The sequence below is a fragment of the Pseudochaenichthys georgianus genome, chromosome 19, assembly GCF_902827115.2.
Source record: "Pseudochaenichthys georgianus chromosome 19, fPseGeo1.2, whole genome shotgun sequence".
NCBI lineage: Eukaryota > Metazoa > Chordata > Actinopteri > Perciformes > Channichthyidae > Pseudochaenichthys > Pseudochaenichthys georgianus.
In genome coordinates, this window is record NC_047521.1 from 17,154,196 (window position 1) to 17,181,946 (window position 27,751).

Here is a 27,751-nt window from a genome sequence, read left to right on the forward strand (position 1 = left end):
TACAATGATATTGTCAATTTCACTCCCCCCCCCCTCCATCAACATGTCCAGTGATGAGCCAGGAGGAACATTTTTACACTTCATATTTCTGCTGGATTAGTCTCAGCAGGCTACATAACACTTTTATGTCATAACACCCTTATTAACATGTATTCCCTATGGGCATTTTAAACTTCAACTGATGTGCAGTTGATAGAAGATCAAATGTGACTCTATCATAAACACATTTTTTATTTTAATGTTAACTGTTTTGCACCGGCTAATAGGACCCAGGGCAGTGAAGGCTATCATGCACATACCACATAATCTGCTAATTAACTTCCCCAATGCCCAAGGAAGAGCAATAGTTGTTAGCAATAATGTAGATCATTACATGTTCAGCCTTTAGATTTGCACTCCCCTCACTCATTCAACAACTCTTTGGCAGCATTAGAAATGCCAGAAAGCACATTTGTCATTCAGTCATACAGACGTAATTAGAGATAATTGGTACCTCCCCATCGGAGGATAAACTCTTACTGTACTGTTCAGGCAGGTTTCTAAAGAAAACATTTAACCCCTTGTTAAAAATGACACATTTGATGTGAAATTTGCATCCATTTAAGTCTTGTCATGTTGCTTCTTCATCCATTGCTCACCTTGAAGACATTGATATATTTCCCCCTAAAACACTGTTTATGAGAGTGCTGTTCAGTCTTGACATTCATTAAAATCTAATTAACCACTAAATGCAGGTTAACATATACCAATAACATGTTTTTCATAGATGCACAGCTGTAAAATGGTGTTAAACCAGGTGAAATGTGAATGAAAGGGGTTTCCAATTTGCGTTTAGGGCTGGTGTCATGATGGCGGCGCTGACCGAACCTGCCTGTGTCTGGTTTTAATGAATGCCACCCTGGGCCCCAGCAGGTCCTCCACTGCTGCATGGGTCCAGGGATAATTTGAATTGGAGCATGTGCCATTGCAATCTGCCCATCCCCCCCTCCTCAATCCCTGCCAACTGCCACACTGGTGTTCACAAACACTGCTGCCCATCTGCGGGGCAAAACACTGGCCATGGCCCCGGTTCTCTTTCGCAGAAAAAAAAAAAAAAATCTGGTTGTGAACTCACTTTTGTTAGCAAATATCACAAAGTCAAGTTGTCGCTCTCGCTTGTCACAGTTGTTAACAGCATAATTATCGCAAACGGTAGATGAAATTTGATTTTGTGTAATTCTGCTACAAGATACTGGCATTAAACATGTTTAAATTGCCTTGAGCTAGTATAGTATTGTTGAATGTAAATGAAATGCACATATTTTATGTCTTTTTTTAACCTTCTGCATTCATTGAGCAAAAGTTTACCAGGGAAAGTGAAAAGTATGTGTCGTAGCTTCCTTATTGTGGCAGGCATTCTCATTACTTGATCATGGCTCCCTCTTTTTGTGTTTGTGTTTTGCCATCTGTCATCTTGAGAAGCAAATGAACCAGCTGCCATGGAGTGTAATCTTGCCCAATCAGAAATGTGGTCCTTTTCAAAGCGCATCTGTGTGAAACCTTAAAAAATGCTGATGAAAAAAAAGTGTCTCAAAGTTGTTAATAACATTTTGGCTGGAGAATGTTTTCACCTCAACGCCCTCCATTAGCATACATGCATAAACTATGCATCATTACAGAAAAGAGAGCTATTGTGCAAGAAGTGTGAAAACTGGATTCCTCCTGAGAAAAATTAAAAAGGAATATAATGTAACAGGTTGTTCTAGGGGAACACAAAATGTTATTCTACATCACACTTCTTTGTAGAACAGATGAGTGTTGAATTGTTTTCCACAAAACATTTGAGACACTGCCCAACATCTCTGCTGGCCCACACTCAGTGGGAGGGGGTTGGGAGGCGCCTCCCTCTGATCCTCGACTCCAACCCCCAGCGACAGCACAGCTGGGTGCGAAGGATCAGCCTAATTTTCAGTTCCCTCTAATGATCGCCACGAAGAGCAACCACTAATCCCTTAACTGAGAAAAATGATCTCCTGTAGCCTTGCAGAGCATGCAGCTCCACACCCCGAGAGTCCAGTTAGGACCCAACAAGCATGGAGCCAGGACACCAGGCTGGTCCTGCACCCCCCACAGCCCCCCCCCCATAATAGAGGGTGTTGAGCTGTCCAAAAGTGATTAGCATGAGGGAGCCTCTGGCTGCTTAAATAATGGGCGAATTCACAAACCCTGTTGTTGCATTTTTAATTTGGTTGTATTCAAAGAAACTTCCACCTGCTGGTTAAACAAATCTCATACGTCGTTACTAACTTTATTTTAGTATAAGATTATCTTGGTAAATTGAGTTTGATGGTGTGATAGCAGAAGATCTTTGTCCACTAAAAAAATTTCACTTTCAGGAAATAGAAAGCCACCTATAATATCTGCAGCATGATAGCTGAATGTTAAAGGTGTTTTGTAGTATGTATCAACAATAACCCGACGCAGGTTTGAAAGAAGGCTTTAAAACGTGTTCTGCTTCATGAAGGATGGCACTCAAAGTGTACACTACTAAATACAGCACTTCTGTGGTTTCCAATGCAAGCAATCTAATTAACAATTTGTTGGCAACATTTTTTGGAAAATATTCAGCGTGAGGATCAACAGCAGATTAAGCAAGAGGAATGGTTTTTCAATTTTCAATAGACGTCTTTTTGGCCTAACTCTGGGTCACTAGGATCGATTGTAACTTCTCCAGCTGCCACCCTCCATGAAGAAACAAACAACACACTTTTAGAGGCCACGCGTCCATACAGCGAAACTTTTTAAACGTATCCTGCAGGAAAATGAATTTCTCTACCACTGAGCCTTTTCATCAAAAAGATGTAAACTCCAAACTTTGCAGATAAATCAATAAAAACACTACTTCCAGCCGAAGCAATGAAGAGGTGGTACTGGGACACTGAGTATTTAGATTGGCTTTGAAGATCCTGGGTGTTTGAAACATGCCAATGATGTAGAGGGGAACATTTTGTAACAATGCTTGTATTCATTTTGACACGTTGTCGTACCTTTCAGGCCTGTAGTTCAGTTTGATACTCAAAAGATAGATTTTCAGTGGAGTGCTCCTTTAAACATAACCATTTTATTCCAATGTTTGATACAAGTACATGAGTTGAATTACATTAAACATCGGAGTTGCTTTTGCGAGCTTGATCAAATATTCAAGCTGCAGCACTTAGTCCATGCAGTGAGTCACTGTAATTAGAAAAAAATGTACATGAAATCCTGAAGCATACATATACAAGTATCTCGTGGAAAAGACAAATGCATCACTGGAAGTCCGGCTTCTCTGGGAAAGTACATCCGACGCGTCTGATGATGACGTTGGCGGAGTAGTGTCCGGCCCGGATGCACTCCTCCACTGCCTGCTCTTTGACCAAAGAAGAGAGGAATCCTGGGTAGAGGAAAAGAGCAGGAGTCAATTTGTAACCTTCCATCATCTACAAAAATGTTAGGAGAAGTTATCATTAATACGAGCCAGGATTAGGATTGTGGTTAAAGAGACAACACTGTGTCATCCTCAACAGGTGACTGTTCCGATCAGCTCATACAGAGTGGAAACAGCATGCTAAATGTCATACTGATATCATCTGGAACCATAACTATGTCACTTAGTTGGACAGTATCAAAGGTTAATGGGGATTGAAAACAGAAATCAAGCTGTGTAGAGGATGCTTTTCATGCCGTACCTCCCACGAAGGCGTCTCCGGCTCCGTTAGTGTCCACGATATCGTTTTGGTCGATGTCCAAAACTGGGAACCTGGTCACCTTCTCACCTGTGGTAAGGACACAAGAGGGCTGTTAATTACCATGGAAACCAGTGTTTGAAATACAACATAATTGGACTCAAAACTATTTATATTGAACACATTTCAATTGTTTACACAGGGAGGTAATGTTATAATTGGAGATGGTGGAACATTTGACTTAAGCACTTCAGCAAGTAGTAGTAGCATAATAATGTATGGCTTATTAGTAAAATGTGTAAAATAGAAAAAAGGATCTCTATACAGTAATGTATGTAACATAAATAATACATGTTGATTAACAGTTAAGGAATTTAAATAGTCATTAATACAGTACATTCAACAACGCCACATTATTAATGGCAGCCAGTACTGAATATAACACCTTTTGTTTTGTATTTAGGAACTTTGAAGTGCACAAGGTTTGAATCTTACATGCCAACTAAAGCATACTAAAACATGCTATTCTAAAGATTAGAATCTATGAATACCATGCTTATAACTGGAGTGAACCCCCTCACTTTTCCTCTGGTACCAATATAAAGTTGACATCTCAACGAATACCATTTCTGTCATCTCAGCAATACTTTAGTGCGGTTTAATGCTAATAAGAACATCTTATCATGCCAACATACCAAACTAATATGGTGAACATTAATGCCGCTAAATATCAGCATGCTGGCTTTAGCATTTAGCTTAATGTAGCCAAACAGAGCTGCTAATACAGCTTCATATTATGAATCCTGTTTGTCCTATTTTTTATAGATCTTTCAGTCCACTTAATGTCATTATGGTAAATAACTATTTAATAATATCAAGTTCCATGAACTCAAGGAGACTTCTGTATATTGCGTTTTGTTCCACTAACAGTCCAAAACCCAAATACATTTAATTTCAAAGATCTGCAACAGAGTAAAGCAGCAAGTGTTAGCATTTAAGGCTGTCTTAGAGAATGTTTGCTTGTTAAATGACAAACATTTAACAACTGACTGATCATGAAAATGTTTCTTTTCTGAATGTGTACAACTGTAAGATTATTTACCTATTGTTTCAGCACAAATTACAGGGCAAATTCAACTAAGGGATACTCAAGTAAACAGAACAATGCTATGTACTGCTGTGCCTCACTTTAATTATTCAAAAGCAAAAGATCATCAAAAGTAAAAACTCTTAACATGTCGAAAGCTTTGGTGCTCTGGTAAATTAAAAACAATGCAATCGCTGTAAGTCGTTTCAGTTCAAAACGGAATCCATTAAATGAGGTTCTCTTTATTATCTTCAGTGGATTATATTGCTTCAATTATCAGTAGCATATGCACTTCAAAGGGACTTCCAGTTTAAGGGAGAGGGGTGGGGAGGAAAAGGAAAAAATATCTACCAGATGACAGATTCTCGAGGTGTAGAGTGACATTAAATCAGCAACTTATGTCAGAACAATCTGAACCACACACACAATCTTCAAACAATCCCAGGGCTCTGGTGCCGACGTGAACCTTCAAAAAGGTGCAAGAGACAAAAGACATCACATGTGGACATGTGGATAAAAGGAACTCGAGAAAGGCTGACAGACCTCTTATGGAGAGAGAAAGGTTGGAAGTTTAAGGAGAACATGAGAACAAAAACTACAAAAAGTTGTTTAATGAGGCTCCCTGCTAATCTAACAACGGCTCAGAATATCTGTGCGGCAGATAAGACACCCCCTCCAGTTCTTGAATACATTTCTGCTCTTGTATTACAGGGAGAAAGATACACAACCTGCAGCCGAACATATGCTCAACACCTGATGTCAGGGAAATGATTGTAACACACCTACTGTGAGAGAAACTGCATCAAGTTGCAGCAGAAACCACATCTCACAAAGCACAATGTGAGCAGGTCAGGTGCTGGGGATGTATTAGATAACGAGTTAGATTGTGTTTTCTCAATGACACATTCTCTCTCTTAAAAAGGGAAGCAGGAGATTGTCACTTTGATAATAAATTACAATAATACAGGAATCCTTTTAGGATCAGCTAATTAGTAACATAACGACTTTGCTTAATTAATGCCACAGAAGAAGCTCCAGAATCCTCCTCCCTCTTCAAACGATTAAACGCAACGAAATGGGCTCATACAGTTATGTGACTTATTCCTCAGTTAAGTAACGTTAGATGTGGTTTTGCTTAGGCGATGCACTTTGTGGCTATACAATCGGATGCTTTAAATGTTGACGCTACTGTACTTGTCAGCACATATTCTGCTATTCATTACACCCGACAAATCGGATATAAATAACTGTGTAAATATTTGTACGGAAAGAGGTGGTTACCCTCTCCAGGGTGGGTTGTACATGAGGAGTCAGGACTTATTAGATAGACCATTTCTTCCAAAAGGCTCTTACATGACATATTAGGAAAATACATCATCAGGATATGTCAGAAGTAATTGAACACATTGTAATGGGTTTCACCTACAGCTATGCATTCGCAATCAACAGATCCTTATTTTGTTTTCTTTGAAAGACAGTATATAAACTGAGGATTACACAACTAACATACATGAGGGCATCTTTTTGCTATTGCCTTTTCCTTTTATTTCAAGGAAATCTCAATCTTTCTTTTCACACAAATTAGTATATTTTTTCCAATATTATCAATTAAAGCTGTTTTGTGCATGACATAACCAGACTATAGAACCACTTATTGAGCTAAAGTAACATACAAATTCAGCCTCAGCCATTAGCATCCTATAACTGTAACCTAAAGTCAGTATCACGATTAAAGTTCTTGAGATGGCAATGCCAACACCGTTTGGGTCTAAACTGAAAAATCTGCTGCTGGATTCAATTAGATTACATTTTTATCATCAGGTCTAAATCATATTTCTTTCCAATTACTTTGATTTGGGAATGAATACTAATAACATTCCTATCAGATTCGGCTGTACTTTAGTGCTAAAGGCAAAGGTTAGCATGCTAACACCATCAATTTAGGTGGGGAACATTTCCTGCTAAACACTAACGTGTTAGCATTGTTATTGTTAGCACATTAGCTTGCCAATGTCAGCATTTACTGTAACTGAAAGTACATTTTAATTTCAGCATGTGATATGTTTTAACATGTCTTGACACAATAGATCACCGTTCTCCTTCTGTCATCACGGCCAAGTTGAAGTTTTCAGGGAAAAGTTCACATAACCACATTTAGGCATGTAATTATATTTGACTGACGTATAACTCAGGTTACAGGCCAACAATTCCTCAGTCGCCTGTTACAAAGATCTCATTGGTAAAAATCTGTCATGGAAATGGCAATAAAAGAAAAAAATTAAACTCCTGCCAATAAACACAGACTCTGTTGTTACTGGCATGTAGAAAGCCTGAAAACATCACTTTGCTCACTCATTTCACATTTCACTGTAATGAGATCTGCAACATTATTTTCAATCAATACAACTCTGCTGTGCTTTTTTAAACTAACATATCCTTGTTACTAGAGTTTGGTTTGACAAAGTGAGTGAAGCAGCAGATTGTTGGTGAGTATGTGGGCTGTGCTGTGACAGGTAACCTGCAGCAGAGGAAAGAAAACGGAGAAAAGCCGAGAAATAATTCAAATACTTCCTTTCGAGTAAGCTATAATTGTGTGCTTTTGTTAATTCGCTCTTCATAATTCCCTCATTACAACCCTTGAATGGTGGTGATTAAACTTAAGACATTTTTTCAACAGGCGTCTCTTTGAAACGAGTATCAATTAAGTCCTTTATTATTGGCTATTCTTTTTAACAATGCCAATTCACAGCACAACACTGACTGAGAGAAAGCTACTGTACACGCACATAAGACGACCTCGGATTTATTGGAAAATGAGTATATGAATTTCTGAAATGAATACTCTACTTGGTTGTGTTCCAGTGCTCACTGTTGTTGCTTTGACAGGAAGCAGGTTGATCAAATAGCGGGCACATCATTAAAATTCACATTGATCCTGTCACACTATCATCTCCGAAAATAAATCAATGAAGACATCATTTTCAATCCCTGGGCTGCAAAATGACTGGGAATGTTACATGAGTATTAAGCTACAAGGCATGAGCTGAAGTTTAAGTACAACATCTTTATGTGAGAAAACTTCCCGAGAACACTTCTTCTGGAACGCTTCCTGTTGCGTTCCAGCCAAACTCTGAGCCTCGGAGAGGAAAACAACATTTCCACTTTCTTGGCAAACGCGACAGGTTAGGAGCAAGTTGACATTCAATCTGTTTCCCTATCATAACCAGCATCTTTGTTCACAATTGAGTTAGAAAAAATATACATATGCCTGTAATTACTGTAACCACAGGCAAAAGATCATCGCCAACCAATATCCTTTCAGAGAGACATGAAAGAAAACATTGAAAGAGGGATGCCAAGAGAAAAGAGTTCTTTCTCCCAGCACGGGAAGTTAATTGATTTGGTTCTTCGTAAACATACGGCGTTTTAAACAGATTACTTCTTCAAGTAGACATTTCTGTAATTATGCAATGTTTAATCTACTGTAATTTGGGGAGAATAACAACAAAACATGCATTAAATAAAGAGCCTTGTAGCCAGTACTCCGTCTGCCTCGTGTGATTAACATGTATGGATGAGGTCTTTTTTTCCAAGTTGAATTCTGCCTGGTTAGCCCCCTTGAGAGCCTTAAAACTCGGCGAGGAGCAGAGTCAGGCTTTATCAAGTCCTTATCAGCGATTAGAGCGGCACCCCCGCTGAATGATCGTTTATTAGATCTCCACACCGTTAAGGTTCAGGGCACAATGATCTTAATTACTGCTTTAATGGGTGTATAAGCAAAAGCCCAGTGTAGTTCAGCAGTGTCAGTGGCAGCTAAATAAAGGGCCATTTCCCCCCTGCTCCCAGCTCTTAAAAAAGGCACATTTGAAGCGGTGGTGTGATGAAAGGCTCCAAATGAAGGGCAGGGGAAAAAAGAACAATAACAAATTGACATCTCTTTTTAGAGAATTATACCACGGGGGAAAGCATTCTCCCGTCCTTAATCACTATAAAATGGTTTAACATGACATGCAGACGCTGGCAAATGATCAAATCCTGACAGGAGGACAAATTGCAAACAAAATGAGAGATCAAGTTTATTAGAGCGCCGCCTCTGGGAAATGAAAATCTTTAATTCTCTTTTTACATTGACATTTATTTGGCGGGCATGAATAGCGATGTTAACACACACGCACGTACACACACACTCACACGCCAATGCTGTAGCACCTACTACTGTATCTGCTCCACTGAAATGATAGCACAGTCAATTACATTTATCATGTTTGCCTTTGTAGATGACATCTGAAACACATTGTCTTTCATCCCGCCTGCATTCATCATGTATGTTATATAAAGTTCACAGCGGCGTGCAGCTCTGTCTCCATGCAGGAGCAATGAGGGGAGCAGGCAGGAATTATCCATCACCTCCAGCACAATGGGTTGATTCTCCTTCTTTTTAACTGCCTACTTAAGAATATATTTTCAGACTCTCGAAAGGAAATGTACTTCCAGGAACACTGCTTTGAACATGATTATTTGCTTCATTAAAACATATGCTATTAGTTTGTACTTGGCAATACATCAGTATGTTAATACATTGAAGGATAAGAGATTGATAAATGTACACCCGATGCATCAAAGTCCAACAGCCACTGTGCTTTTAGCTCCTTCTGTGCTCCATACCTTGCTCTTGCTGCTAAATCTGTAATATGTTCACGAGCTAGTCGCTAACTTTGTTGCTAATGTGGGTTTATTTTGAGTTTTATAGCTGAACACAGCGGACGTGCTGCGGCAGTAAACAACACTGATGACAGCGGACCAAAACTGTAAAGTGGCGCCTGTAAAACCAAAACAAGGAGTTAAAAGATTAAAAACCTTTATAGAGCTTGGGAGAACTGGGTAATCATTCTGTGGCTTCCCTTTTCAGATTATAGTTATTTTATAGTTTTTAATATAAAAAAATATTGATTACAGCCACTTAAAACCTTTATTATACCAAGAGTCTCTTGAGAAATGTAGCCAACATGGCAGCACATTTTACAGACCATTAAAAGGAAAATACAATATAGATATATATACAGAAAAAGATTTACTGAATCTCATGCTACTTTTATAATTTCATTTGGTCACTTTTAAAGAATATACTGCTACAATAGGTTTTCTTTTATACCATGGTGTACTTTTATGTTATTACTTTGTTTTTGATTATTAATAACGTGTGCCTACTTTTTTTATTTAGTATCTATCATTTTTGCTTTATCTGCACTATACTTCTGCTGTTGTAATACAGTACATGCGTTTACATCGTGTATGAGAGTTTTTCAGTCTGTGGCTACAAGTATGCTTTTATTGTCTCGTGCTTTTACATTTGTTTTGTCTAAATGTATTTATGCTGCTTTTTATATATGTATTGATGTACAGCACTTTGGTCAACTCTGTTGTTTTTAAATGTGCTATATATAAAGTTGGATTGGATTGAATAAATGTCCCCGCTGCGGGACAAATGAAGGAATTCTGATGATTCTGATGCCATTGGCAACATACTGTCCAAAGCTTCAGCTCGTAAATACAGTGGAATTAAGGCGCGTGGACATGTAGAGACAGTGTCCTGCATGTACAGTGCTGCTGTGGCCGTGCTCCCTGCAGTCCCCAGTGATGAGTGATATGTTGGAGTCTTTACCTGAGGCCATCTCTCCACGTGCAGGCTTCTCTGAACTGCAAGGGCAACGAGGAGAGACACCCTGTGGCTCCAAACAAAGGAAACATCTCCCAGCAGTAATCGAAAACTATCGTCTCCCCACACACCGCTTAAACCTGCAACCCCTGCTCAGTTATGATGACATTGCCTTTTAATGTCCCGCTAACAAATCTGCCCCAAATAAAAAAAAATAATGCATTGATTTGAGGAGCAACATTATCAACCTCTCCTCGAGGCCACTCTGCCAGCATTTTGCAGGAAGGAAAAGAAAAGGGCAGGATGTAAGAGTCTAAGCATTGCAAATGGCTGAGGACTGGCCTGGAGTCTGTCCAAGACAAAGTTAGAAGTACTTCACAAATCAATGCCTGCTCTCTGCATCCCCCACATTTCTTTTATGCTCCGAAATGACAGAATGTAGTGCAAGCATTCATTTTTTCTAACATCTGGTGTCAATATTTCAGGTTAAACTTCAAAGAAATTACTGATAGCATTCAGCTCTTTTCAGTCAGAGATCTACAATCTATTTAAGGCTCCGCTCTGCAGTTTTGTGATATGAGGTTTAAGAGGAGGGTAAAGATGTCCAAAAGGGGCCAAAGTTGGGATGGCTTTGAGTGGTTCTCCAGTTGAAATATGTGAAGACAGGCAGACAAAAACGAAAAAACAATAAATTGCCTACCAACAGTTGCAACAGTGTCGTCCTTGCCCTGGGTGAACACCACCATTCGCTGCCTCTTCGTGTTTTCCTTGGGGAGGTTTTGGGCCTTTTTTGCAATCTCTGCGATGTCATCCGTCTGTAAAAACACCAAAACACAGGGAGTATGTAAGGTTGAATAAATGCATCGAGAATAACAGTTTCTGAGAAGTTAATCAAAGATCGCAAACTGTGACAGGAAGAGGTCAGATCTTTTTTTTCCAATCCTGGCAGACGGATCAAGTGATAATGAAACCAGATGGGCTATGAAACCGCTTCGGAGAAGATCAATAGGGGCGCTCAATGATGTTTCCATGTCGCTACAGGAGAGCTGTAAAATATTAGAATGTCATATTCCCTAAGTGAGATGAAAATAAGCTTGTGAAGATATGCTGTTGTCAGATAAAGCTACTTCTGAGCTGAAGGGATAGGTGGTGCGTGTACTGTATCATTCTCTTCCTGAAACAGGCCATCTCTCCTCAGCATCTGCACAGAATGGATATTCTCGCCTGGAGACGACAGAACTCTCCGGAGTGCTTGCCTTTGATCATGAGAGGGATAAAAAACCCACACCTGTCAGTGCTACTTTATTATTAACTCATCATGATGTACTATGAGCAGGTGGAATGTCTTTATCGCCACCTCGCAGTGGGGTGGACTCTTCTGTTCCGTAATACAGCACGCTGAGTAGCTAGCATTAAGGGGTAGTAGACGCCTCTAGCATCTGTGTCAAAGCTAACATTCAAGCACCTTCAGGGCGAGCAAATACTGTGGTTATGGGAGTAATCAGAGAGATAGGCTCCAACCCAATAGTACAAGCCACACTGGCTCACTCAAACCAATGAGCTTTTACACCTCTAAATGCCTCCCAAATGTCCTTTAATCAGCCCTGAGAGGTCCGGGGAGACCCTGGCTCTAGGAAAAATGGGTGTAACACTCTAAGTAAGTGCTAATGGTGAGGTTAATACAGAGGCTGTTAGCAGGCGTCGGTGAAAGAAAAAAATAAAAAGGTAATTTGTCACTGTGACTGGATGTAACCACAAGCAGTCCTCCAGCCACTGAATGCAAAACCGCACAAGGCTTCGGCACATTGTCACCCTTCGGTTTTATGTTCGCCGGCATAAAAAAAGGCGCTCTACTCAGGTTTAGGAGCTAAAAGGTTCTACAAGCCAGAGGTGGGAGGGTAAGCATCACGCCTGTTGAGGAGGGCACGCTGTACACACACATAAACAACTTCCTCCTTTTTGACGGGCAGAAACACTTACCTGGCAAGTTCCTACGGCAAAAGAATGCAGAGAGATAAGTGCAGGACAAATGAACTGGCAAATGATATGGTCAATTTAGTTTAGCGCTGACAAATGTTAATATTTACGATTGTGTGGCAATTGATCAGACATAAATCAACAAGGCGTGAAATATAGGAGCTTCACAGGGGTGTTAAATTGTGTTTTTTGTGTCGAAGCCAGTGAGAAAGTGATGGTCTCCACTGCAGGCTGTTTGACAAACACTGCCAGGGAGAGATTCAATCAGAGCGTGATGAAGATAGTTCTTTGAGCATTTAAAGGGAAACAGATCACAATCAGGCGACTGTGTTGAGATCTGCTGATTGCTGTTTTGGAAAATACAAGCTTTTTATCTCTTATTTACACTAGAGGAGTGCTGCTGCCATTTTTGTCAGTCATCCATAATGTGATAATAACAATGTTTCAGAATACATTAAAAGTGCATCAAGTCAGATAATCACTACTCGGCAGCAGCTAACAATATCCAATAAAAGTATCCGTAAAAAAAAAAATCCTCCACTGATCAATTAACTGAACTAATTAATTTAATTAAAGTTAAAGAAGTATATTTGACAGAATAACTATTAAAACATATATTTTCGTCACTAGTACATGTACTATGTAATGACAATAAAGTTGAATCTGAATCTGAATATTTGGTGCCGCGACAGGATGATACAATTGCGGTATAATTTTACAAAAGACTTGTCAAAATAAGTAATTGATTTTGGTTCATGTTTTCAAAAAGAGGTACTCGAGCTCGGTCTGGAGAATTTAATTTGATAGATGCTATTGAAAGTCAGTTCATTGAATTTAACATGAATTTAATTTGAAAAAAGAAACTTATCACAAGATCCATTCAAGGGCATCCAGCAGTGTTTTGTGAGATGGAGTTTGCTCAGTTGTAATAGAGAGGTTTGTTTATTTATATCATTTTGGTCACATAACAGGTTGTCAGATGCGACACTGGAGACCATCTTTCAACAATCGCCATGACAACTGAGCAACTCCTTCTTATAAAATCCATGCGATATGGCTAAAAGCTCCAGAATATTTCCAGTAAGAGGATGTGCGCTAAAATTATTTCGTCAAACAACTATCCAAGATCTTTAAGCTTAGGATTTTTTTATAATTGTCACACATTTCATATTTTTGAGATATTGTATAAGGGATGGAAATTATCCTTATTAAACCCAGAGTTTTTCTGCAGTCATACTCGTATTACAAGAGTACTGTGTATGTGTGAACGACACATTTCTTCCTATAAATCTTGTTTAAACATTATATTTGTTTGTCCCATTTTAAACAAAGTTCTATAAGCTAGTATACACTCTGTATATTGATATTTTTAAAACTTGTCTGGGTACAGCTACAGTATGGCGGCAAGTGAAATTATCATTACAAAGTGACAAAAAAAAGAACTTTGAAGAACCTTTTTGAACTACAAGCATCTGAAAATGCATTAAGTGCAGCACAGACCGCTGATGTTATCTGAGAAATCACATCCATCTGATGCAATTTTTGATGCAGAGTGTTCTGGCAAATCAGGTTGACATGGAAAATGTCAAAGAATTGTAACTACTAGGAGAGTCTATACTTTGCCCTTTGTGTTATTTTCTCATGTGAGGCACCCTCCATCACACCAAGCGAGCCCCCCCCCCTTCCTCTTCCTGCCTTCTCCTCTCTTAAACCTGTCACTGCCATCAGGATTGCATTTCTATTCCAGTCACGTTGATCACACCGTTAGTGATTCTGGATGACAATTATTCACACAGTGCAGAGCCATACTCAAGGCAGCCTTACCTTTGAAAGAGAGAAGGCACTTAAAATACCTGAGCACACACATACACCGGCTATTTGTGTTTTTGATTTCAGCGCGACTGGAAAATATGCAAAATACAGGCGGAAAATAGACACGGGGAACATTCATTTTTACACGTAAGAGGCAGCCCCACTTTAAAGCACGATCTATGGAGAACAAGCACTGTCATTTTCATTTCCATAATCTAAAACCACCGGTGGCTGTAATTTGGTTATTAAAAGACTACAGTGGGTTTCAGTGTGCTGTAATGCCATAGCAGGGACAGGGAGACATACAGTATCATCCCTGAGTGCAATGAAGATAATGAGGAGGCTTTTTAACCAGGCAACCTGATGAGCCCCCAGCCTGCAGAGAAAGGCTTGAAACCATGCCCAACTTCCCAGCTTCCCAAGAGGCTTTTCAAAATTCAATAAATAACATCTGTAGGCGATGTTGGGTGCAGACCTAGCAGAGTGCGTCATAACAGAGAGCTGGCTGAACAAAGAAACCATGACGACTGCCAGGTTTCCATAGCAACTGCTGCAAGGCCTGGAGAGTATAATAGCACATCAATCACTGTCCAAAAAGAACTTCATTATCAGCAAAAATAAACCTTTAGGATCTGTTTAGTGTGCAATTGCCGGTCAACTCACCTCAAAGCCGAGCTCTTTGGCAAATGTCGCCGCCTCCTAGAGAAGAAAAAAAAAAAACACACACAGATGAGCAGTTAATTACAGAGTCACATGCAGAGTAGAATGTCACACTACCGACGTGAAGTAAAGACATCTCGTTGCCTCCGCTCCCTCACATGTGCGGCCATGACACCTGCGAATAGGTAACCTGAGATAGCGCTCCTCTGCCAACCCCTGATTTAATAGGCATGCAGCCCACCCATTTAATCTATTGCCCCACTTGGTCTCTTCTTACCACGGCAGCATGAGGTAACACCACGTAAGCCCCCAGCCATGAAACCATGAATATGTTCTGGTATGTGGGAATCCCCGACACTGCAGGCATTCAACACGCACCGTGTTTCTTTGGTTTCCCAACAGGTGCACTTAAAAGGCCCCCATGTGTGTATGCACATTTTTGCTTTAGCTACAAATCACGTAAACTTTGTAAAGATATCCAGTGAATTAGATTTGTAGGCATTTGTTTTACTATTTCAGGCAGCTGTTAGTCTCCATTTATTTTAGTATGGGGTGACAACTGGGTGTTAAGCTCTTGAAACTTATTTGGGTTGTCTAAAGCAAATTCATTCTACAAAAAAATCTACATGTGTATTTTGTTCTTATTGTTTCGGGGAAATTGGGTTTCTCTGTAATTTCCATACAATATTAATAATTTTGCTTTTGAAGCTCAAGTCTCCATTAGCAGATCAGTTGATGCTTTGAATTACAGTTTAATTAACCACATTTACATAATTACACAACTCAAGAGTTTCAAGTGTATGAAAATTAATGGAGAACAACGGCTGCCTGGGAAAAATTAGTTCATAACGTACTACCTACATTAAAAGTATCACACATAAGGTAAATGATACCTCATTTCTAGGGTTTAAAAATCTAGGGTCCTAAGTACAGAACTTGGGGACACTTTTTGCCATTTTAAAAATCACTCAGAGATTGATTAAAACTAATGTCTGCCTTGAAAAGTAGAAAATATAACTGTTACAAAACAAAATATAATGCTATTGAATATTACGTAGAGCAAACATGTAAACAATTTATCAAAAAAACATTGTTCTTTTGGACATTTCAGGGTTGGTTCTGCACATCAATTAACAAAGAATAGAAAGCAACGGATCCTTGGAATAATTGGGGGAAACAAATCGAATACAGAAGCAGCATTAGACAATATGATTAGCTCTGTATATATCAATATGTCTTTTGTAGGCAACAGCCTGCCAAACCTCTGGTCGTTTCTTTAACCGGTGACAGAAGCTGTTGCTTGTCGGTTCAGAACGATGCCACAAATCATGACGGACAACCTGGTGCACTAAATTCACTTTTGACCCCAGACGGGCCAATAAGTCGATGTTATGATTCTAAACAATCCAATTATCTGCAGTAGGGGGGCTGATATTTGCGTGACCTTGGGGAAAGGTTGGCAACCTGGTCCTCAAACAGAAGGGGAGGAGATGACATGGAACAATAAGGTTACCGGTCCCTGGAGGAAAGCCTCATGGCTCTCTGCCTTGGATCAACAGCGCCAGCAATATGTCAATTCATGACCCCCCTCGACTCCTTCCACACACACAGGGGCAGAGAGGCTAGTCAATTAGCCGCTGTAGCCCATAAGCAGCTTTATAATGAGTAAAGGTGAAGAGTCTTTTTCCTCTCTCCTCCCTTTGCCTTTCTCAGTCTATTGAAGGATTAGGTCTCACATTTGTTTTCATATATTTACAACCACATATTGACTTTTCTACTCAGCAACGTTCCATCACCGGCGAGCATGAGGCATCTCGCAGGGACGCGAGCAGCTTGGAAAAATGTCTTGTCAAAACAGCGATATTTCATCTGAAAGCATTTAAAAGAGACACATGAATGAAGGCTGGAATAACGATGGTGCCGTGGAGCGGCACATGCCTCTATCTCACCCTCCGTCTCTCTCTAGTTAGCAGCTATCATATTTTTTGAGAAAAGCCTTGAGAGAGTGTGGATGTTGGAAGAAAAGATAATTGAAGCGATGTCTATGAGCCACATGTGTACGGTGTAATCCCTTTTAGGAATTTATTAATTTCTATGAGCTGTTATGAAGGCCAACACCAAAGATATTTGCTTGTATAAGCTCAGCTAAACCTAATATATTGGTATGATAAATACTGTGTGCTGGTAAATATGCAATTAGCTGAACTACACATGCATGTCAATAAAACTGAAATGATAGGCAATAAAAGTCATAATTTTCTACATTGAAATTGGAAAGTCCTACGTTTCAGGTTGTGTGCGTTACACATTTGACGTGTGCTGTTTTGGTACGTGTGGTTTTCAAATGACGGTTCATGTGCTTCTACAGCTGTCGCAACAATGACAAGCGCTTCGAGTGACATCTGGGCAAATTCCTCTCGTGCTCAAAAAAGCATCTTGTTTGTTCGGAGATCGCACGCTCGCCTTTCATGATCCACTCCGAGTCCGATTCTGAAGGAGAGAGGACTTCTCTTTTTGCAGATTTCGGAGCCCGTAAGTTCTACTCCTCGGGCAAACAAGGTAATAGATAACAAGTCAGGCTGAGTGCATGAGCCCTCTGCAGCCATAGTTAGTATAAAGCGATCAGAATGTGTGAGATGTTGCTGCTGTCAGAGGCTTAAACAGTCAAAGGGATATTTTTAGAGAGCTTAAGCTAATAATCCAGAGCCCAGTCAGGGGGGCGGGAGTCTACAATTTCTTGCCAAGCAAAATGAAAGAGGAAATACACACTTCATGCAAAGGACATTTTTTCAAAGCCTCACACTTTGTTTTCCTTGACACTACATGTGACAGGAGCATAGCATGCCTGTGCAGCCACAGCATGTGGGTCGTTTCTGTGAAGTAACTTATTCCATATTGACTGAGTGTTCTTCCTCTTAATGAAAACTGCTCAATATGCAGTCAGTCTTTATAGAACACCTCATCATAAAGAGATGAGCAAAGATGACATTCATGGCTCTGGATAACCAGAGATGGGGACTCGAGTCTGCGACTCGGACTCGAGTCGCAGAGACTTGAGACTTGACTTAGACTCGTGACCAAAAGACTTCAGACTCGACTTGGACTCGTGTGTTGGGACTCGTGAACAATCATTGTGTTTTCTATTTTTGGTGTATTAAAGGTGGGGTAGGTACATTTGAGAGAAACCGGCTCGAGATCGCTAGAATTTGAAAATACACAACCGGAGATAATCTGCTAGAGGCTGCTACTTCCTTATAGAGCCCGCCTCCTCCAACACACACGAACGCGCACATGACCAATGAGGGCACGAGATAACTTTGTGCCCAGATGGAAGGCTGACAGGCAGGTAGGCCATCCAGTTATTTTAGCCGGGCTCATTACGCAGACGTGCGCGCCTCTGTTACTACCTCGTAGTAACACCATGGCGACCGGCGGCACACCTGCGGCTGTACCGCTTGTAATTAGGTTCAACTACAAAAACTTCGAACAAAACGCCGGCGGCACCAACAAAAGGAGCGCACACTGCAAAGTCTGCAATATCAAAATCAAGGATGCTGGCGCAACAACGTCGGATTTCATCAGGCACTTGAAAACTCACCCGGAGAGGTCAGTCACATTAACGCATGGACGGTTAGCAAACATGTTTAGCTCAGCATCAGCTATGTAATGTTAACTTAGCTTGCTACTAGCTTTGTAACTGAATATTTGAAAAGATGAGTGAATGTTTGCTTGTCACACTTGTTTGAGTTGAGTGGCGTTGACATCCAACTCTTGACAAAAGGTTGGTAACGTTAATCATTACGTTCCGCTGCCACCATCTACTGGCTAACGTTAAACGTAGAAAAATACATAGTTACATACATAAATACATCTGTCGGTTTATAGGCAGGTTACAGGTTTATTGTTGACCACGTAACGTTAATGTTACAGGTTTATCAGGTTACCATGACACTGGCTTTGAGTGAGAGGATAGAGGAATATGTTTATTAATAGTAGACTTAAAAGATGTCATTAGAGACCCAGTGTATAATAACACAGTAAATGCTTTGCATTTCTTAGATATAGCTGTGCAGTATTCTTAACAGACTGGATAGCAGCAGACAATAGAAGGCTTATTACAACCAGAAGAGACTTGAGACTTGACTTGGACTCGTGACCAAAGACTTGAGACTTGACTTGGACTTGCAAAAAAAGACTTGTGAACATCTCTGTGGATAACTAACATAATAGCACACAACACTGCACTGATCATTTATCAGGGGAAAACAACTTTACAAAAAAACAGGAATCAAAGTAAAAACGCCTGTCTGCTTTTTCTATCTTCATTTCATAACTATCCTGTCATCCAATGTCATCTCCAACTAGCCATTTTCACCACTTTTTATTGATATGATCACCATTTACCAGTATTTAAAACAAATAAAGGAAATAATACAGAAAACAAAAACAATTATTTTGATGTTTTGGAGGTACATTTTAAGAAATCCATCCATTCCCTAATGCCTCTTTGCTATTAAAAGGCACATAATGACGCCCAAACGAGAAGAAATGAATACATCTAGACAAGTTGTTATTGACTGTGATGATAGAATGGCCTCTGCAACAAATCAAAGCAAGCATTTAGTTGTCCCTCCTCTGTGTAACAAGCTGTTGAGCATATGTCACAGAAGGAGTGAGAGTAGAGAAAAGAAAATCCAATTTCAGTGTTTCCCAAAGAATCTAAATCAAAGAGCAAACCTCAGTGCTAAGGTTAATAAAAGTTGATAAGCTGAAAAGCATAACTCCCCAAGGCCATTCAGAAAATAGGCATTTGCTTGACCGTGTTAGCCCAGGCTGATGCAGAAATTGAATTGTATTTGACATTGAGCGGGGGGGTGAGATACAAAGGAGGCTATAGACCTGACAAGTTATTTACAACAACACCCATGTTTTCTTCTTCCCTTCAATATATGTTTATTTAAAAAGACGTCGGCGTGTACGCCTAGCACCATTTTAATCAAAATGAACTTCTAAAATGTTGAACTGAATAATATGATGGTTGGTTTATTCATCAAATGGTGGAAACTGAAAAAGAGGCAATTATCAGGTCCGGACAGATTAGTTGGCTTTGACAAATCACCTTCTGTAGGAACATTTCAAATTAAACTGAGCATGACTGGAAATCTCAAATAATTCAGCCAATTAAAACTACAGTACGTGCATATATAAATAACAGTGGCAGGTGACATGTTTTCCTCATTCCCTGCATTTAAGCGTAAGACATCACTGAGGCGAGTCACTCAGCTTCCATAAATGCCCAGTAAAAAACAACATCTGGCATTCAACTCGAGCGTTTCCAGCCAGATTACAACAGCATACATTACAGGGTGGTGTGTGGGGGTGGAGAATGAATAACTAATCAAAGCGATGGCATCGGTGGGGATTGTTAGTGCCCTTGACTTGGCCTTGGGGTCACAAACAAGACTCCTCCGTGATGTCAGGACGTCAGCCCCCAGCACAAGTCCAGGTGCCGCCGAACAGGAAGCTGCCACCTCGAAGATATGTGGGCCGATAACGACTGCCGGTGACTATTAATATGATCATGCAAGCTGATAGCACCTCGCTCATGCTGGGCGGACGGGAAGGCGGCCGCCTGCTACTGTGCAGGACAGATTAGGAGGAATAAATCACCTGTACCGAGCTCTCCTGTAGCTCCCAGGAGAATGCAGCAATCCTGCTCAAGCATGACATGCCACAAACATGAGGGTAAACACACACCCGCAGTAACACACTCCAGAGAGGCAGGAGTTGCTTTTACTGCCTCTGGGAATTTACTCAACAACGACTGATGGCATTTCACTTCAGTTTTTACCGAGCCATTAAGTGGCATGTTTCATTTGTTATTTTCTTACATGCCGGCGTTATCATAAAGGCTTTTTGAGATTTACATCTGCCATGCACAGACACTTTATTCAGATTCCAAACTAGGACTAAGCACACAAAAAACACCTAGTGTCAATTGAGATTTTTAATTTGTTTTATAAATAATTTTATAATTTCCCCCTCTATATTAAGTTGTTCCACTGTTCACCACATGGTGTATTGGTGAAATATGAATGTTTCCAACATGCCCCTCCCCCAATCCAAATCCATTCAAATTGAGTTTCTGTTGATCTGTTACTGAATCAGTATTTATAAAAAATGTTTATTTGTGTATATTGTTTCCTACAAAATGCAGCTGCACAATGTATAAGCTTACATCAAAACTAAATATGTGAAAAGCACTGCAAAAACATGACAACGATGTTAACTCAGTCTGCATATCTTTCCCATTATATTTTAGTAGTGTTTTTAATTGCTAGTTGTTGTTTTTTTTATAGCAGGCTTTCTGCTGCTGAAACGCGTATCAAATGTCCCAAGCCGATCAGGAAATATTTGAAAAGATTGGTAAATAAGCTAATCACAATCTGATGCTGTCTTTATTAAATATGTATTAAACATACATAGTTATCAAAGTATCAGTTTGGGATCTGTATCACCACCATTAAGGACTTTGATTGGTATCTGTGCCAAAAAGAAATCAATACATCTGAACATCTCTAACAGCCATACGAACAATTATTCTCTATTTTGGCTTTGAGGGCATACAGGTGATGACTAACACAAATCTTGAACGTCATTAACTTGAGATGTGTTTAAACAAATGGCTTTAAAGTTCAACTACACAGCACGTCAGGGTTTACAAATTCCTGTGCACTAGAAGGGATACAAAGGATGCCAATGTATCAGAACTGCAAATTGAACCTGAATCAAGGAAATAAACATTTCCCTTTGAACCCATTTGAAAGAAATGTGTTCAAACTTGACAGCAAGTAGGGAGCTGGCTTAAGCTCCGGGGCTGACCTTAGCTTTCATGTGATCAATTTCAACAGTGCCCTTTCCTGCCAGTCCATTACACCCCTCTAGCAACAGCCTCTGCTCCCAAATATCTCAGTCCGCCTACAAGGGCAGGAGAGTGGTCTGTTAGCGAGCCCACAGGGATGACAGCAGCACCTACAGCACAAGTCCAAAGGTTAAACAATCGGAAACATGTGCAGTACATAAATATCTCCGCTGATAGCAATCTCAGCCTGGGAAAGCAGGGTTTGCATAAGGGCCCAGAAGAACAGAGGATGTAACCTTAGAAAGCGCAGGCATTCAGCCGGTGTGGTGGGGCTAATGGAAGCTGTGGCAGTAGCAGTTGCAGCTTTGTGCTGGAGGGAGTTAGTTATCAGCCTGATGGCCTTATCAGCACTGAGGGCCTCTATCACACATCTCACCTCTGCGCTCTAACAAGGGGTCAGCACACAACGTCAGACTACCAGAGACCGGCTATCTCTCAAGGAACCACACTGGGTAAAGGGAAGATGAACGTGTCGGCTCAACAGCAGCTTTTAACTGGTTCTTATAACTCTTATTCCACATTTCTAGCTGACTTTACTACTCACTGCACTAGAGTCAAAAGGTGAACAATTAATTGCAATAAGGTCTTTTGAATTGATCCGAATACACACATATCTAACTTGAGGAAAAAAAGGACCTGCTACAGTAACTCGGAGAAATAGTTTTGTTTCAGAGTGAAGTGTTTTCTTTGCTTCAATAATTTGTATTGATTGTCTGCCAGTTTCTTTGATCAAGGTTCATCTCATTGACGTTGTGAGGATTCAGGACTTCCCAGATAGAAAGTTATTGTTTCTGTTTCAGCCTTTTGGGTATATTTTCAGTTTCAATAAATCAATGTATTTTATAGAGTAAGTGATATAATTAGATTATTGAAATATAAACCACTTTAATTTAAGCTCTCTAAATGAAGAGTCACCCTACAAAACATATTATGTGCCAAAGATATGACTCAACACTTTATTTAGTTAGAAATAAAAGAGGCTGTTATCTGATTCTGAAAGGTTTCAAGGGCTTTAATGTGACTAAGGGATCTGCTACTTCAAACTCTATCCACCTGATTTATCATCATTACAAACGCACCGACACATTCCCGATGAAACAGATTATGTTTCCTTTTAAGCTTAAATGATTCATTGTTAACCAAATGTATGTTTGATGCCGAGTAAAATAAATATTTTTATAGAGAAATAGAACATTTTAAACCTAGCTTTCCGTTTTAATTGCTTTAATCATTGTGCGATATGGCTCTCATATATAGATATAGATATTTCTCTTCTGACTGTTTTGTATGAATATATGCGTTTTTATAAAATATCTTTGCAGATGCTTTATTATGTGTAAGCTTTCCTTCCAATAAATAACAGTTCAGGGTTAAAATGGTCTTCACTCTGGATAAAACGGTCTTTGTTGAAAAGTCTGGCATAACAACTTTTGATGGATTAACCTAACTTCATCACAGTCCATCAGTTTTCTCGCAGCTTATTATCCAGTAAAATGTAACCGACATTTGGCTGCAGGCGCTGCAAACAAAAGGTCAAAAAAGCAAACCGCTTTTTCTGCAGTGAACTGTTAAGAACAGTGATCATGCCTCCTGTGTATAATAAACATACGAGCATTTGGTCTGCTCTATTTACCCCCTAATGAGAAACAAAGATCTGCTCTGGAGGGACTAGCATGCTTCAGACAATAAAAAACCAGGGGAGAAAAAAAAAAAACAGCTCTCGGAATAATTCGTACCATTTGTGTGCACAAGGGACACGAGAGCTTTGTTCGAATAAATTGGCTATAGAGAAAAATGTAGATGATGTCCAACGTGTTGATGGGATAAGATGGCCAATTGCCAGATGAAAAGCTGCATAGTGGGCAGGGGCCCTTCAACAAGGAGGCTAAATCATCTCACATTTATGCACACAGCTAACATGTGATAGATGAGGGAAATACTTGCACTGATGCAATCAAAAAAAGCCGCAATAAATCAGAAAAACAATCATTTCATTCAGTTCAAGTGGAAGCAGCGAGCAAATTAAGCTAAGCAACATTTCTACAATAAGAGCATAGGTTTTTATTACCCATGGCATGTAGCAAATTCATTTAGTATATTATGCTGTCTTTGTCCATTTCTTATCCAGAGTTTTATAACCCGAGCAGAATAGGGAGAGTCCTCCAAAGGACACTGGAAAACATGACTGTATAGCCTGGACTGTGGGAACACAATCATGAGTAGACAAAGGCCAATCCTCCTGCCAACTCTGTGTGGATAAGAGGATTGGAGATGGGGGAAAGCAAGCAGCCAAACAGCAGTGATTTGGGGGGAGTGCAGGAACAAGGGTTGTAAGGCTATCTGGGAAACCCGCCGGTGTTCAAACTTCAGCGAGTCCCTCCAGCAACAAGCAACAAGCTGATATCCTGCACTCTCCTGCTGTGACAGAAATACAGTGGCCTCAGCGCCAGCAGAACGTGGGCTCTATTGATCTGCTCCCAGCGCAATATCTCCTCTTACATCCATAATTATTCTCCTTCAGAGGACTCCACATGTGCACTGGCTGCCCGACTTGCAGGCTGGCTGGCTTTCTATCCGCCTCCTTGTTAAAGATGCTCTGTGGTCTCACATTTCACGTTGCACTGCCAAAGACCCCCCACTTTTAACCTCGGCATTTTGGAATATTTCATGGTTCAATCCCAGGGTTGGGGAAGGCGGCTTCGGCACGGCACAATTACAGTGGTTAGTCGGACTCCTCTGGCGGAGCCATGCTGGCTCCCAAAGTACCATGACTCGCAAACAGACAGGCCAGGAAAAACAGGAATGTTGGAGAGATCATTCTTCTTCTCTACTGAATCCCCTCTCTGCAGGAAAAGGCTGATGGTGTCATTGTAGCAATTGCCATATCTTGTTGCAACACTTCATTTGATCGAGTAGTAGCTCACAACCCTTTTGGCTTGTGACCTTTGAAAGTGGTTAACTTCAGAAAATAAGTAATAAAACAGTCTTCTTCAAAGATGAAATTATAAGCAATACCATTCCCCCAGTGCTCTGCACATATGCTACTTCAGCCTCACTTAGGAAGACCAACAGATTGCTAATAATGTATAGCAAACTGCTATTGGTGTGTCAGTTTTCTGATTCGACCACCATTTACTACCAAAGACTGTAAATAAGTCAATGTAACATCACCCGTCGGTTGATGTTATGGGTTGACATTTTGGCCGTCACCATCTTGGGCGTTGCCTAACAGAAGTTATACAAGAGGATGGAGGAGCTCATCACGAGTGGAAACAGAACAAGACATTTCCAGATGACAAACATGTTATAACTCACTTTCATTAACTGAAAACACACTATGGAAGGAAAGCCGATAGTATACCCTGCTTTGAGGTCTATTTTTACTCAAAATGGGACCATACAGTAGTTTGAAAAATGTACTGTATTTAAGCATGTCTAATATTTCAATTGTTTGTATCAAAACGATAATAAAAGCCAACATCTCAGCAGGAGATATGTTAGTTGTTTGCTGCCGTTACATGGAGGACTGGATGAAGCATTCCAAGGTGGCAAACCTTTTCAATCCAATGAAAGCTGCTCACTTGGCACACACATGAAAAAAAGGTTTTTCAGGCTTCCTCTAATGTAAAAACATTAGAGTCGTTCTCTAGCTGAACCTGCTGGCTTTAGTCCTTTTCATTTTTAATGGACCTAAAGGCAAACATTTTGACTGCCATGTTGGAGTGTTTTTTATTCTCAGGAATGATGTCTTTAATATTAATGTGACTTCTTTAATAATAACGGTAGATTTTTGACTATGTGACTTGCTTCTCCGAGTCCTGGGGGCTTTCTCTACTTGCTCTCAGTCGATTGCCAAAAAAGTATGTACTTCAGTATATCCAGCTGATGTGTCGTAGCAATCTACAGTATGGTAGCAATACAATATAACTTTGTCCAAAGAAGTAAAAAAACCTTAACTTTAAAAAGTCATACATTTTAAAGAAACACACTTCTGTCCTGTTTTTGTTATCAGGCGTATAACATGATAAGTTGTAAAACATAGATTTATTTGTTTGTTTTTTTGTAGCCTGAAAAACCAAAATGTGTTAAACAACCAATTACAATGGTTTAAATGTTGTTTTCCAAGTTGGCCAAAATATTAAGTGCATTGTAGTGTTGTTATGTATGCGTTAGTCAATGTTTAGTGAAGTAAAATTAAAGGCCAACAAAGTGGTTAACATTGACTCCTGACCACAAAAAGGTCATGGTTTTTAATACACTCATACTATTGGAATGGATGAACTTAACTTAAGGTGTTGTGAGGGTCAATATGTGTGGACTCACTGTGATCGCTGATGTCATTAAAGCAACATTATGTGATCTAAATGTAAATCCAAGCAATGTTACTTTCAACTCCTTGTCACAAGTTATCACTTCAAGTGATGATATTTTTAAGAAACATCACGAAAAATGATGTCGCTTTTTAATTTCTTGCTTTTGCAACTTGGGGGGTCTTGATCTTAAGGGTTGGGAATGATGTATCTATACTCAGCTTTTACGTTAGCCAATCATCACAGCTATTGTGCGCTATGACTCATCATACAACTTACTGACTGTACGTCACACTGAAGGTCAGTGTACTCTGCGCTGAGTGGAAGGCATGTGACTCATCACATAAATAGCACATTCAATTAAATGAACTAATTGAATTAAAGTTGTGAAAGACACAAAGGAGAGCAGCAGCTAATGCTTCATGTCTTTCCCTCAAATGACACATTGTGATTGTTCCGCTTCGCCGGCTTTAGAGATGGTTCTGTGTTCATCCTCCCAGTTGGCCTGTGGGGCCTTGTGAATAAACACATGGAGGTTAATGGCTCATGTTCCACCCTGTTCTCTGCAGACAGCTCTGACAGGAGGAGAGAGAGAAGAGCCTAAAAGGAAAGCTGTTTCAGTAATACGCTAATCTGGCCCTCACATCTCTTAGTTTTAGGCGGTTAAGACGGGATATTTTCCTCAAGCTACCGTTGAGAGGTACATCTCGAGACCGCTTGTTTGAGCTGTCAAGGGAAAATTCTTTCTCCTATTCTCCTTCTCTTTGTGAGAACACCCCTCATACCCTAAGGGGCCTTCAGTGAACTTGCCATCACACGCACATACTGACAGCAGAGAGCATCCACTTCCACGTTCCCGCTCACGTCACCGAGGCGATAAACAGCCACGGGCCTCGCCACAGAGATAAGGCTTCCGAGCAGTCCCTCAAACAAACAAAGCCAAATGACGAATCTACGGAGATGTTGAGAAATTACGCCATGTTGCACATATATCTCCTTTGCCTGCCTTTTTTTTCTCTCCATTCCACACAAACATACACTTGTACACCCACTTCAACCTGTCCTGGAAAAATCATTAGAGCCCCCACCACCCCACACACACTGCATGCAGATGGAGGAAAAATAGGGCTGTGAGCCAAAATGCCAGAGGGGCTTTTCGTGACAATAACCTTCTGTAGAGCTGCTTGTATCCCTCCACCTAGATCAGGGAGAGGTGCTGAGGGATGGATGGGAAAATAAGCAAGATAACCACACAAAATATTAGGCGAGGAACATTCACACAAAGTACAGAGGAGGAAGAAATCCGTGTCATTTTCTTCTCATGGCCTGGAGAGATGGCAGTCTAAATGCTCTTTTAAAACAGCTTGAACATTCGAATGATGATGGCTCTTTTTGCCTCAGCAAAGCACATTAATACATAGCCGAATGCCATTTCCACTTTTGTTAAATGGCTCACCTATTGAGTATTCAATTACAATGGCTGTCTCTCGTTTGGAAGACGGGGCTGGGACCCATAAAAATAAGCTCCCCCTGAGTGTGGAGGTGCAGAATGCATTGGACGGCGATGGAAGGCATGAAGAGCTCCTGTATGGGGGTGGTATATAATGTTGATGGCAGGGGAGT

General features: G+C 40.3%; 1 protein-coding gene across 2 annotated transcripts in view; it reads right to left on the reverse strand.

Annotated features, from left to right (window-relative positions):
- Positions 1-3,080: 3,080 nt before the first annotated feature.
- LOC117465257 (adenosine kinase-like) overlaps positions 3,081-27,751 on the reverse strand; it is a 99,093-nt gene continuing 74,422 nt past the window's right edge. For both annotated transcript variants that reach the window (XM_034108193.2, XM_034108194.2), the window contains 4 exons: positions 14,900-14,935; positions 11,148-11,262; positions 3,708-3,794; positions 3,081-3,412 (listed from right to left, as the gene is read on the reverse strand). In XM_034108193.2, coding sequence (XP_033964084.1) covers positions 3,288-3,412; positions 3,708-3,794; positions 11,148-11,262; positions 14,900-14,935 — 363 coding nt within the window. In that variant the 3' untranslated portion in view covers positions 3,081-3,287. The remainder of the gene's footprint in view (positions 3,413-3,707; positions 3,795-11,147; positions 11,263-14,899; positions 14,936-27,751) is intronic.